The sequence below is a fragment of the Tenebrio molitor genome, chromosome 1, assembly GCF_963966145.1.
Source record: "Tenebrio molitor chromosome 1, icTenMoli1.1, whole genome shotgun sequence".
Lineage (NCBI taxonomy): Eukaryota > Metazoa > Arthropoda > Insecta > Coleoptera > Tenebrionidae > Tenebrio > Tenebrio molitor.
Window position 1 is genome coordinate 43,422,867 of NC_091046.1, and position 14,247 is coordinate 43,437,113.

At 44.0% G+C, this 14,247-nt stretch overlaps 1 protein-coding gene across 16 annotated transcripts in view; it reads left to right on the forward strand.

The window, feature by feature from the left end:
• Positions 1–14,247, forward strand: part of lola (longitudinals lacking) — an 87,546-nt gene that overhangs the window by 24,087 nt on the left and 49,212 nt on the right. The window contains exons 5-6 of one of the 16 annotated variants that reach the window (XM_069036559.1): positions 9,197–9,327; positions 9,377–9,584. The exons of 13 other annotated variants lie outside the window; for them this stretch is intronic. In XM_069036559.1, the coding sequence (XP_068892660.1) occupies positions 9,197–9,327; positions 9,377–9,547 (302 nt within the window). In that variant the 3' untranslated portion in view covers positions 9,548–9,584. Of the gene's footprint in view, positions 1–9,196; positions 9,328–9,376; positions 9,585–9,651; positions 10,009–13,446; positions 13,762–14,247 lie in introns of those variants that run through there. 2 more of the 16 variants (XM_069036564.1, XM_069036556.1) reach the window with 2 other exon arrangements.

Below are 14,247 nucleotides of genomic sequence, written 5' to 3' on the forward strand. Positions count from 1 at the left end.
GGTTTCGAGGATTCGACCGAACCAATACAACAGTTGTGGATTTTCAGATTACGTGGAACATAACGGCCTTTATTTCTGTACCAAATGTTTTAAAACGTACAAGCACAAGGGCAACATCCGGAGACACTTGAAATACGAGTGCGGCAAAGAAGCCAGGTTTCAGTGCAGTATTTGTTCTTTCAGGTGCAAGAGACTGGACTATCTCAAGTTCCACATGAAGTCCACCAAGCACCAGCAGAGCGACTGCAAAGTCGAAAAAGTTTGACTGGCATTTGACGTTGCACATCACGATTTGTTTTGTAAAAACGTTCCAGCACTTTTATTTAAAATAAAGAAACTATTTTGCAAAACTGCGTCTTTGCTTGTTCCGCGTTTCAGGTGAAGAAGAGAGACACTTGATCTACTGGTGCAGCGCTCAAGTGCCGTCTGTGTCCGTACAATTACCATCTGTGTCCGCACAAGTGCCATCTGTGTCCGCACAAGTGGCACTTGTGTCCGTAAAAGTGGTACCTGCGTCCGTACAAGTGCCATCTGTGTCCGTACAAGTGGCGGGACACGCCCAGGCTGCACCCAACAATTCCTCTCCTCCCCAATAAATGAACCGATTTGTCCGTGCGTCTCATTTGAGGTCGTCGTAGCTGAAGGTTGCTGCTTTCTCAAGCTCATCCTTTAACGATTGTTTTTTCAGGTTCGACTCGATTTTATTGCAACAGATGCGTCAAATCCTACAGCGCTCCGGAGAACCTGCGAAGACACCAGAGAGTGGAGTGCGGCAAAGAGAAAAAGATTAGATGTGGCCTGTGCAGTCAGAGGTTTTTCTATAAGCAGCAGTTGAAAAAGCACATCGAGAAGCGGCATTCGGGGTTCTAGCGCTGTAACAGACTGTATCTTGGTTGTAGTAAATTTTATGAATAATCGTAGTTTCGTTGATTCATGTAACTAGTCGCACCGAGTTTCCGTTAGCACTCATCATTGTCATTAACAAGAATAACTCGAGCATCGCCTCCCGTTCAGTTCGTTGTTTTACGTAGATGTTTATTTTAGATCCGTACCAGGAGAAGGGGTTCTTTTGTAAAAAGTGCGGCAAATCCTACACTTTAAGGCGGAATTTGCAGAGGCACGAAAAAGTCGAGTGCCAGAAGGAAAAGAAATTTGTCTGCGGGATTTGCAGTCACAGAACGTACTACAAGAGCGACTTGCGCGTCCACATTTTTAACAAGCACGGCGTCCAGTGTAGCTTAGATGAGATAGTCCCATAGAGTGTAGAGTCACGAATAAAGACCGTTTCCGCAACTTGTCTTTTACTTGAGCGCATTTAAATCGTCTGAAACGGACACGTTTCACGCGATTTAAACCGTAGTAGTGACGTGTTTGGATAGTGAGGTCCGAGACTCTGTGTATTTGTGTTGATCCGCTTTACTATTCCCCCCACTAAAAATCATTTCTTTTTAGCATTTAAGCAGCGTTTCTATTGCGATCGTTGTGGAAAATCCTACACGATTAAAAATAATTTACGAAGACACCAGAGGGTCGAGTGTGGCCAAGAGAAGAAGCTCAGATGTCACGTCTGTGACCACAAATTCTACTACAAACAAGAGCTGATAGGACACATGCATATCAAACACAATCTCTTACCTTTAACCAAACCTATGTTTTAACGAGTTGCTGCCCGCCAAATGTGTAGGTTTAGAATTCTTTTCTGCTGGTTCTCGGAACGATCGAGGGACAACGAAGTCGACGCCGCTTTGTACAGGGTTGCTATAAATGATTGTAGTAGACCTAATAACGGAATGTAAAATTTATGGTTGCCGCTCCATATAAAAAACATCAAAATGATGTGAATAAGTGAGTACAGTCACGGCCACGGAATTTCGTCAGTCGTTGTCATTCCACTGACATGAGCTGTAAACCAGGTTTTATATATTGGATTTTTGACATGGATGCTACCGATGGCATTTTGATTTTTATTGTGCGTGACAGAATTTCTGTCACAAAAATTTTGAATGTCAGTCGAATTGACAGTAAAATACCCGACGAAATTCTGTGGCCGTAACTGTAGACGCCGTTCACACACAGGAGTTAAATTGGGTGCAAAACTACACAATATTCTCATCACCGCACTTTTCACCTAGAAAATGACAGTGACAGCCTATAACAATTGACAGTTCACACGAAAGCGGCAAAAATTTCAATACACTACAATCATTTATAGTAACCTGTATATTCCCGATGCCGTAGAATGCGCTCTTGCTCAAATTCTTTTCCGAAAGCTGTAACTCGCGGCGTTTTGAAGCCTGCCTCGGCGGCTCTGGCCCATTTAACCAGTTGTAGATAACGATAGTCGTTGTGTAACTATCCTAGCGAGACATTTTTTAACATAAGACTGTAACTGTAGCTCTCGAGTGAATTATGTGATTAATTATTTAACTGCTAAGATGCAATAACTGGTAGATGCACGTCAATAAAATTTTGCTATCGACACAAGTATTTTATTATTTTATTTTTTGCAAGTGACTCGTTCATTTTGATTTTCTTTCAGCGTCGATCATAATAACGTGTCGCGTCGACGAAGAATTAGTGTGTCGAAAAAGGAACCGCTGAATAAACCTAGCTTTAGTCGTAATTTCTTCTCGATTTATGTTTTGTGTGATTTGTGTGTTGTTCCGTACTCATCTCGTTCTTTTTCTAGGTATAATTTACCCTTGCACCAGATGCAGTAGAAAGTACAAACACAAGGCGTCGCTGTACAACCATCAGCGCTTTGAATGTGGCAAAGAAAAGTCTTTTATATGTCCGATGATGGACTGCCCGTACAAAACCAAACGGAAAGGGAGCTTAAAGTCTCACATTCTCATCGTACACAAAGAGTAGCTTAGATGGCGGTTTTAATATGGTTTTTGTAACACACCTAGCGTAAATATACTTTTAGTCAGTCCACCTTCTTTGATTGTCCTCGCGCCCTCGGCCCCCTCTCGCCACCGCACTAACGGTTCCCTTTTCTTTCAGGTCACAGATTCGAGTGTTTCAAGTGTCACAAAATTTACAAACATAACGCCTCCCTCTGGAACCATGTTAGTTTTGACTGTGGCAAGTCGCCACGTTTTCATTGCAGCTATTGTCCGTACCAGGCGCGGAGGAAGCACCACTTGCACTCGCACCTCCGCTCCAGCCACCACCTCGACGTCAAAAAGAGTCCCCGATAAACGGTCTCTTCCGCTTCTAACGTTTGCAATTTGGTTTGTAGGTACGCACAAGTGCCCCAGGTGTGACAAAGTCTACAGGCACACTCAGTCCCTGCGGACGCACGTGCGCTTCGAGTGCGGGAAAGACCCCACCTTTCGGTGCCAGCACTGCTCGTACGTGGCCAAACGCAAGCACCACCTGAAGACTCACGTTGTCATGAAACATTATTCCTCAAAATAAAACTTGTCCAGAACTGTTGGTGTACTCAGTCGACCCGTAGAACTAGTAGTGCTGCCTCGGTTTTTTGTTTTGTTTTTTTGTAATGGTTGCTTTTGTTTACAGTTGAAGAGCGGATTGCGTGTCCTAAGTGCAGGAAAACGTATAAGTATAAGACGAGTCTGCGACGCCACCTAAAATACGAGTGTGGGAAGGGCGCTTCTTTTGGTTGCCCTTATTGTGGCTACGCTTCTAAACAAAAGTACCCTCTCATTAACCACGTGAAAGTGACCCACCCGGACCGCCTGGCCACTTTCCTGCTATTTTACAAATCGATGAAGGGACAATGACTTGTTTGCATGTTCACCTATTAATAAACCTGATTTTGTACTTGACTATGATAGTGTGTTTGTGAGTGTTGTTTGTCGCCCTTTGCCAAAGTCGCAACAATAAAGTCTCGTTTTTTAGATTATTGGAGGTCGAGGAGACCCAGTAAATATTTTATGGACGAGAACGGCCGCTTTCCTTGCGTGAAATGCGGCTCTTCGTATAAGCAGAAGACTCATTTGATCAGACATTTGAATTTTGAGTGCGGCGTCGAACCCAAATTCGTCTGTTTTTGCGGACGCAAGTTCAAACAAAAAAGCAATTACAAGACGCACTTGAAATGTCTCCATCGCATGTAAAGGACTTTGTACTTTTTATAAATCGTTATTGGCGCAATAAATTTTTACGATCAAACTTTCGTTTGTTTAGGATCCCGTCTCCAAGCGCTACCACCCAAAAATATTAATTGTGGCGTGTCGCAGGTTTCAGGAGTAGGACTTTCGCTCAGGACAAAGACGGACGCTACCTGTGTCCCCAGTGTCGCTCCTCTTATAAACAAAAGGGACACTTGGTGCGCCACATCAAGTACGAGTGCGGAGTTGAGCCCCAGTTTCAGTGCCAACTGTGTTTCAGGAGGTTCAAGCACAAGAGCAACCTCAAGGCGCACTACTTGTTCCTGCACAAGTCTCTCTGAACTGTCACTTACTTGAATAAACAATCAACGATACTGTCTGTGTGTTTTTGTCAGCGCTCAGGCGGACCTGGTGGAGCAAGACTTTTGATGTGTGTTCAGAGATCTTTGAGAGTCTGTTGGTTTTGTTTGACCTCGCATTCCCTTGTAACGCTTTGCCGAAACTCGCCGTTCCCAAGTCGACCACTGATTCTCTTTATGTTTTAGGCATGTTTAGGTTCTGTTGCGTGCGCTGCGGCAGACAGTACGCCCGCAAGCAGCACCTGGCCAGACACATCCAGTACGAGTGTGGGAAAAAACCGCTTTTCCAGTGCCCTCTCTGTCCGAGAAAGTGCAAAAGAAATGACATTCTTAGGTTTCACCTAAAGAACATTCACAAAATCGAATAAGGTTCTCACATGTACAAATAACAACACTTGTAAAGGCCACCTACTAACTCCATTTTATATGCTAGCTTTCAAATAAACTATCTCGACTGGTCTAAACTCATCTTTTGTCCGTCCCAGAGCGCAGCACTCGTGTTTCATTTTTTTGCATTTGTCTTTTTCTTTCAGCGTTGTCAGATTTAATCGCGTGTGTTTTTAGGCAGAAGATATTATTGCCATTGCGGCAAGAATTACAAAAACCCTGAGAGCTTGTGTCGGCACAGACGGGAGTGCGGTTCCGAGAAGAAATTCAGATGTCCTTATTGCACCCACAGGAGCCACAGGAACGACAACCTGAAGCGGCACGTCCTGGGGGTGCACCTGGCGACCAAGCAAGAACCTGACCGCAAACCCTTCACGTAGATCTTGTACAAAACTTGCAATAAATTTATTTTTCGACGAGTTTTCTTTCTTCAACGGTAGAAATGTTGCTCTCGTAGATCAAGCAGCAAGCCTTGACGTGGTGGGTAACCCTCTTCTCTAATTCCAGGTCCCGGGCAGTTTGTGTGCGGTTGCGGCAAGCGCTATACCACTCATAATAACCTGCGGAGACACAGCAAAGGGTGCGGCCGAGAGAAACGGTTCTCCTGTGACGTGTGCGCGTACAAATCTCACAGAAGTGACAATTTCAAAAGCCACATGAAGAGCAAACACAACGTGATTGTACACTCGACCAGACTGATTTCCTAGCAATAAAGCGTTACTTTTGTACTTGGCGTGATTTGATCGACACCCCCGCCCCCAGCTCCAAGCCGCGCATTAACATCTTGTCTTTTGTAGGCGTTAAGGCGAGAGCTTTTTGCAAATTCCACCAGAAAGAAGGCCATCCGTGTTTCAAGTGCGGCAACGTCTTCACGCGCATGGACAACTTGCGGAGACACATCAAGTTCATCTGCGGGATGGAGCCCCAGTTCAAATGCCAACTCTGCTCGTACGCGACCAAGCACAAGTACGTCTTGACCATGCACATGAAGAGCAGACATTCCTCGTTGTAACGACACCACCGACTGTTTGTTACTTATTTTCAATAAAAAATCACAACAATCGCGTCGTTTCTTTTATTTTGTTGCGTGGGCAAACTGCAGGACAGTTTCAGGTAGTCGTATAATCTCCAAACGGACCTTCCACTTCTTCCGATTTGATAACTCTTCTTTTTAGAGCCTTCGGAGCGGCGCCGGCACGCTTGTCACAGTTGCGGCCTCACGTACAAATACAAGCAGCACCTGCGCAGGCACGTGACGAACGAGTGCGGCAACATCGAGCCCAGATTCCCTTGCGGGAACTGCGGCCGGAGGTTCACCCAGAAGGGCAACTTGCTGAGGCACTTGAGGACCGCCGCCTGCCCCACGATACACCCCCGCCGACACTTGTAATCGTTGAGACAATAAACAATTGGCAACCGAACAGTGTAACACCTCTTACCCTGCCGATCTTTCGCTTTCAGGAAGAGCGCGTCCAGCGCTTGCTAATCTCTTAACTGGCGCTTGTTCCGGATTTTTGTGTGGGACGCGATGGGTGAACGCTGAATGTCTTAACACCTACTAACCCGACTGCATTTTGCAACCATTGAAATTAACAATTTTCTTTGCAGGACGTGCGTCTTCCTCCGACAAATTTACGTGTCCGGTCTGCTGTAAATCGTATAAGTACAAATCTAATTTAGCTAGACATATCCGATACGAGTGCGGAGTGGAGCCTCAGTTCGTTTGCAAATTTTGCTCGAAGGCCTACACTCAGAAGAGCAACCTAAAATCGCACCTGCTCTACGCCCACGGCTGGGAGTAGCGCACTTTTTCCTTGTTAATCGGTTCCGACCAGGATCGTTGTTGATTTGTTTCACTAGAGACACAATAATTAAGTTTGTGGGAGTACTGAACGCTCCAGGAGCGCAGTACGATGTGTTATGTTTGTAAATAAAGTTGGTGACACTGAAATCCTGGTCTCACTCCTCGACACCCGACTAATCTCACCAGTTGACTAACCGTTTCGTTTCTTGTTGCGACTCTTGTGACCTTGTTTTTATTTTCAGATGGTTACGAGCACAAGTGCCATAAGTGTTGGAAAACGTATAAGTACAAATGGAATTTGTTGAGGCACATTAGATACGAGTGCGGGATGGCTCCTCAGTTCGTCTGTAAAATTTGCTCGAAAGCTTTCACGCAGAAAAGCAGTCTAAAGTCGCACGTCGGGTACATTCATGGTTTCCACGTTACGTTTAAGTAAAAATCTCGGTAATTGTTCACTTCTTCTGGAATTTTCGCGTTTTTGCTGGCTAGGCAGCCTCAGGACGTCCTCCTACATCGTTTTCCACCACTCAAACCTTCTGCAAATGCCTTTTTCTCTCCTGTTGTGTTTCAAGGTCGCGCCAATGTCTTAGTATAACCAAAAAACGGGAAAATTCCAGAAGTAGCTAAAGTGAACGATGACCAAAATCTCCTCTATATTTTAGACAGATATATCTAGCTGAGTAGTTAAGTTTAATTGTGATTTTATCTCTTCAGCCGGACGGGCTGAAGACCCTTGTTCAAATAACTTTTGTATCAAATTGTATGTTACGTAATAAATGACTAGTAATCCCACTCATTATTTCGTCCCCCTCTCGACCACTGTTGATGTAGCCGCGCCCCTCGTTTCCCCTCACTCATTTTGTAATGTTTCAGAGACGTATGAGATCATCGATAGACAGTTTGCTTGTCCCAGATGTAAAAAGCGGTATAGATATAGAAGCAGCGTCGGCCGCCACATGAAGTACGAATGCGGTACCACCCCCCAGTTCGTCTGCAGTATTTGCTACAAATCGTTCACCCAAAGAAGCAGCTTGAAGTCCCACACTTTCTCCCTGCACGGCTTCGAAGCCCTAAAGAGACTAACCCAAAACTAGTTGTGTGCCTATGTATCGATGTAACCAATAAACTCGTGTTCTGTCAGGGTGTCTTCTCATTTCGTCCGATCGAGAGGTGGGAGACTTGGATCGGTTCTAATGTTGTCTTTTTTTAGGTTATGACGTGATAGACGGCATGATCGCGTGCAGGCGGTGTGGGAAACGGTACAAGTACAAGAAAAATTTTCAGCGACACGTCAAGTACGAGTGCCAGAAACCGCCCCAGTTCGCCTGTTATTTCTGTCCTTCCAAGTTTACCCAAAACAGTAGTCTTAAGACGCACATGGCGACGCACCATGACGTATTTAACCTCAAAATCGTGAGCGTGCCGTCGCTGCCGAACCGGAACTTTTAGCGCGACTAAATATTGGTGTTTCGAGTGGGATCAGTGCAAAATGGGTTTTGGGTACTAACCGCAGCAGATCACTAACATATCTACTACTAACTGTGTGAGTACCGCCGCGGCGTTGTTATTTTTCATGTTGAATAATAAATTACCTTTTGGCTCAGTTTCGTTTGATTTATTTTCATGTGTGGTGAGCGTTTCTGTTTTGTGGGTCCCCTTCTAAAGTAGTTTTTTGATTTTTTTAGATTTGCATCGCTGCGCAAAGTGTGGAAAGGGTTACAAACACAAACCGAATCTGTACCGCCACGCCAAATACGAGTGCGACGGCATTTCGCATTTCGTTTGTGCCATTTGCCACAAGGCTTACACCCAAAAAGTCACTCTCAAGCAGCACATTTTGGCCCTCCACCACGAGTACAAAGACATACTCCTGCCCAACAAGCACAGCGATAGCAATCACCCGCATTTCTATTAGCCCTTTTGTGTTTTATTGTGTCGTCATGACTTGAGCCTTGTGCCAGACCGCCTGAGTAACACGACTCTTAATTTTTTTAGGGAAACACCAGTGCCACACGTGCGGGAAATCCTACAGGCACAAGCCCAATCTGTACAGGCACAGGAAGTACGAGTGCGCGGGGGTGGCGCATTTCAGGTGCTTCTACTGCTCCAAAGCGTTTTTCCAAAAAGTCACACTTAACAAACACCTTTCTAACGTCCACGCCTTCTTCGACAAGCGACATTGTTATTAGATTTGGATAGATTTTTAATAAAGATTTCTTATTTTCACTTTTGATTTTTATTGAGTGCCAGTACAGCGAAGTTTCTTTGCAGGTTTTCAGTGCGAAAAGTGCGGAAAATCCTACAAGCACAAAGGCAATTTGAATCAACATTTGAGATCCCACTACGGCGGTGGTTCGCGTTTTGTTTGTCACTTCTGCCAAAAATCCTACGCCCAAAACAGCTCGCTCCGGCATCACATCTGGACCAAACACTCCGATCAGTCTTGCTGAAATGTATTTTTGTGTGAAATATACCAAATCGAGACGTGTTGCTGTTGTTGTTGTTATTGCACCACCTTCACTAGAAACTCCGCTAGTGTCATTAATTCACGGAATGCTTTCTTGTAGGAGACGTTGTAGTAGAGGAGCGCAAAGAGCAAATTCTTATAGAGTTTGTGTCGGGTGAGCCTGTAGAGAGCGAAGACTGTTCGGTCTCGGACAGTGAGATATTCACCTGTCTTTGCAACAACTGCGGCAAGGTAAAGGTACGACCGGTACCGACTTTCCTCTGACCGTTTTTGCTTGCAGATGTACAAATCGAAAGGCAACCTGCAGAGGCACTTGAACTACGAGTGCGGGAAGGAGCCCCACATCACCTGCCCCCTGTGCGGCCTCCAGACCAAGTACCGCTCCAGCATGAAGCGGCACGTCCTTAACCGCCACCCCGGTCACCAGTGCCAGTTCAAAGACATAAAATAGTTGTAGCAGACTTTTGTAAATAAACTCTTCCTCGGTTTCGGATTGTTTGTTATTGCGGCGGAGTGGTGGTACCGGAGTACTGTTTTAACTGTCGCTGTTTTCAGGGCAACTTTATGCGTGTCCGGGTTGCGATAAGGCGTACAAATCGATCAACTCGCTCAGGAGACATGTCAAGTACATGTGCGGCCGTAGAGAACCACCCCTTACAGGATACACTCACCTCGAAAACAGTTTTATTTGTAACAAGTGTGATAAAATATACAAGAGCAAGAGCTCGATGCGGCGCCACTTGGTCTACGAGTGCGGGAAGATGCCCAACATCGAGTGCCCCATAATGGGCTGCCCGTACAAGTCCAAGCTGAGGGACAGGATGTCCCAGCACGTCAAGATGGTCCACAAGTTGATGTTATAGTTTGTACTGCTTTTTTACATTTTAATAAACCGTTTTGTTGTCACTTTTATTTCGTTGGTTTTAGTTAGTGCACCGGAAGGCTCCACCAGCTCTTCAAACATAAAACTGTGACTCTAAACTACTGTTAAACCCCTCCTTGCTCTTGTACACTAACTTGATCGGCAATTTCTTGCAGGCTCGGACACTTTTCGATACAAGTGCGACAATTGCGGCAAAGTTTATACAAAGTTCTATTCCTACGACCACCACTTGAGGTACGACTGTGGGGACAAAGTGGTGACGTATCACTGCCCCGTCACTAACTGTCACTACACCACCACCAGGAAGTACAACCTGAAAATGCACAGCCTAGCAAAGCACAAAAAAATCCTGTAATCTCTGTACCAGTGCTACTCAATAAACTCGCATACATTTTCTGTCCACCATGTTTTCTTTGTTTGTTGTTTCCGTCGACTCGTCTTGATGGTGTGTTTCTTGCAGGCGCGTCTTCGCTTCGCATTAAATGCCCGTACTGCGACAAACACTACACAAATCTGCATTCCTACGACTACCACACCAAGTACGATTGCGGGGACAATGTGGTCATGTACAAATGCCCCATCAAAGCGTGCAAGTACATCACGAAGCGAAGATATGACCTAAAAAGGCACAACAGGGCCAAACACAAAAACAAGTCCTCCGCTCAGTAATTGTGATGTAGATGCAGATCAATAAATGCGATTGATTCCCTCTCTGACAACTTTTATTGGACACGATTTCAGTCTGTTCTTTTTTGTTTTGTTTTTTCCCTCCCCCCAGCAAAAACCGCCCGTTGATTCGATTTCTCTATTCAAGGTGATGGCCACTGGAAGTGTAAGCGGTGCTCCAAGATTTACCAGAAGAAAATCTCGCTTTATATCCATCGTAGATACGATTGCGTTAGCGTTGCACCCTTTCCGTGCACCGCGCCAGGATGCTCCTTTAAGTCCAAGCGCAAGTTCGATCTGAAGCGCCACATGGCGCGCAAACATGTCCCAGAGACCCCTGAGTAGACAATAAAGATTTGTACTCGTTCGCGCCCTTTACTTGCCCCCCTTTCTTGTTTTTGTTTCGTTACACCTGTCCTGCAGGTAAGTAACGTCTCGAGTCTTTTCCTTTCCGCCACTAAATATGTGTGTGATGACGGCAGTCTTTGTTTTAGATGCGAAAGGTTTCGTCTGTCCCAAGTGCAAGAAAATTTACTGGAAGAGAACGTCTTTTCGGAACCACGTGAGGGAGGACTGCGGCGCCGGCGTCTACAACTGCAGACTCTGCAGTCACAGCACCGCGCGGAAGTGCAACATGAGGCGCCACCTGTTCGGCAGGCACAACGTGGCCAGAGACTTCGACGAGAACATGTACAGAGCGAAACCCTTGTAATTTGTCATAAATCGTTCGTTTGAATTTTGGTTTTTTATTTTCACGACTGTCACGCAACGGTTGGGACTAGGCTTCCGAATGACACTTTTTTGTTTTGTAGATGGTGAAGTCGTGTACGCCTGTCCGAACTGTCCGAAGGAGTACTCGAGGAAAACCTCTCTGGCGTGTCACATGAGTTTAGATTGCGGGCGAGGAGTGTTCGTCTGCGTTCTGTGCGATCACAGTACCACCAGGAAGTACAACCTGAAGCACCACCTGTGCACGGTTCACAAAATTTTCGACAATTTTGACAAGCACATGTGCAAAGAGAAACGCGACACTTGTCCCTTCTAATCCAAAGCATTGTTGTAAATTGTGCAATATATTTTTCAGACATGATGGTTTTATTTCGCCGCGTTCGCCAACCATTTCTGCGTTACACATTTTTTCAAGTGAAAACTTCTTTAGGCGCACCACACATTTTATTCCCGTCCAGTGTATTAGTTTCGTGCGACACGCCAAAATCGTTCGCAGCAGCTCGAATTTAGCGGCGCTAGCGAGAAACGTCAACTGTGCGTCACTTGTCACTTCCAAATTTTCATCGTGCAGAGCTGCAACAGTAGCCATATACAGGTGTCCCAGAAAAAAAGACGAGTCCATAAGTATCTTATTTATTGGAGGATTTTAATTATTTATACACTCAATTAAATGGTTATGAATAGGCTACAAAAAGCCCTAATAAATTCCCGTATAGCCCTAAGTGCTTCAAGGCCAAACTGTCATTTTTTTTATGGGAACACATAATTTTTTTTAGTAATTCCAATAGAGATTTTTATTCTGAAAACAACAATGTATCACAAGTAGGTATACACTTACATACCAAAAATACAAAAAAAAAAATGTAAAAAAACGTTACTATCGTCTATACTCCATTTTGCGCTAATCATCCCATATATTATTATTTGTCATTTGTTTTTCCAGCTAACTTAATTTGGTTATTACATTGTAATGCAATGCATTTTGATAGCTTCTCGCTTGGTGTTCGTCATTTGTTTCAAAAGTTGGTGTTATTTTTTTATGTGTAGTGATACATTGTTGTTTTCAGAATAAAAATCTCTCAGAATTACCTACTACAAAAAAATATATATTCCCATTTGAAAAAAAAAAAAAATTTGACAGTTTAACCTTGAAGCCCTTGGAGCTATACGTGAATTTAGTAGGCCGTTTTGTAGCCTATTCACAATCATTTAATTTGGTGTATAAAGTCCATTCATTTTGTATTGAACTTTTCAAGGTCAAATAATTTTATTTTTTGGCTTTGTAATTATGTTTTGTAAATAGTGACATGCAGGTAAACACCGTAAACGTTGAATTGAGCATTGCTAAATCACATTATGTTGGTTATATGCATGTCACTATTTACAAAACATAATTACAGTGCCAAAATTTAAATTATTTGACCTTGAAAAGTGCAATACAAAATGAATGGACTTTAGATAATTAAAATCCTCCGATAAATAAGGGAGCTATGGACTCTTTTTTTTTGGGGACACCTGTATAAAAACGATAAAGACACGACAATATTGTAAGTTCACAGATGGATGTAGGATTTAAAAGGTAATTCTCAATTATATGCCTTCAACAATTCATCTATTGGAAACATTTGTGTAGCAAAATGTGAAGCGGAAAATTGACAGATTATCATAATACAGGGTGTCTGTAAATGTTTGTCTAGTCCCACTGCTACGAAAACTTGTATTCTGTTCAATACAATAAACCATCGTCAAGAAAATAAAGCTAAAATAAAACTTAAACATCAAAACCTAACCTCACAAATTTTGACAGTCTGTTTACCTCTGAAAGCGGTTTCTATAGAAAAATACAGACTTTTGGTGGTAAAAACAGCATTGGATATAAATTATATTGATTGTTCCTGATTCCTCCAAGTACTATCACCATTTACGAGCGCCATAGAAGTTTTCACTTCTCTCGTGCGGTCTCAAGCGCACACTTTTTTTTTGTTCCAGGTGTGGTAAGAACCACCTAGCACAATTTCTTAATTGCAGTGTTTCCGAAATGTTTCCCAATATTGACATAGTGTATGTTGTAGATGCCGGAGCGTACGAAGACGCAGCGGAGTACAAAGACACAGGAGCGTACGAGGATGCCGCAGCGTCTAAAGACACCGGAGCGCACAAGTGCCCCAAATGTAACAAGAGCTATACAAGAAAGGCATCTTTGTACGTCCACGTGAATCTAGATTGCGGCCGTGGAGCTTTCGTTTGCTCGCATTGCGATTACAGGAGCACCAGGAAGTGCAATTTGAAGCGACACCTGTACGCCGTGCACAAAATCGTTTCCAACCACGAACAGTACATGTCACGGGAAGATTTTTAGATTTTTAATAAATAAAGACTTGGGTCAAGTGTTGTACTTTCTTAGTGTCATCTCATTTGTCATTTGCGCCGATTTCAGGTGACGGGTCTCGTCGGCGTCGGTTCCATTTTTGCCCTTTCGGGTTGTGGAAATTATGTTGACCCCAAACCAGATGCTCGTATTTCTTGTGTTTGTAACATTTAACAGCTTGTTTCTTTTTAGTTAAAGTCGATCGGTTTAAGTGCGGACAGTGCAATAAGTTTTACGTGAGGAAATCCTCCCTGGACAACCACGAGTGCAGACTGAAGCAGTTCTGGAGCTGCTCGATTTGCTCGTTCGTCTCCACTCGCTTGAACAACGTGATCAAGCACGTCGCCGACGTACACCGCATCGACGACTACCAGACGCACGTTAAGCTCTTAGACGTAGTTAGTTATAATAAGTAAGATTGTAGTTTGGGCCTCCAGGAGATAGGTTAGTAGCTTACCGATTAATAGCATGTTGTACATTTTGTTCCAATAAACGAGTCGACGAT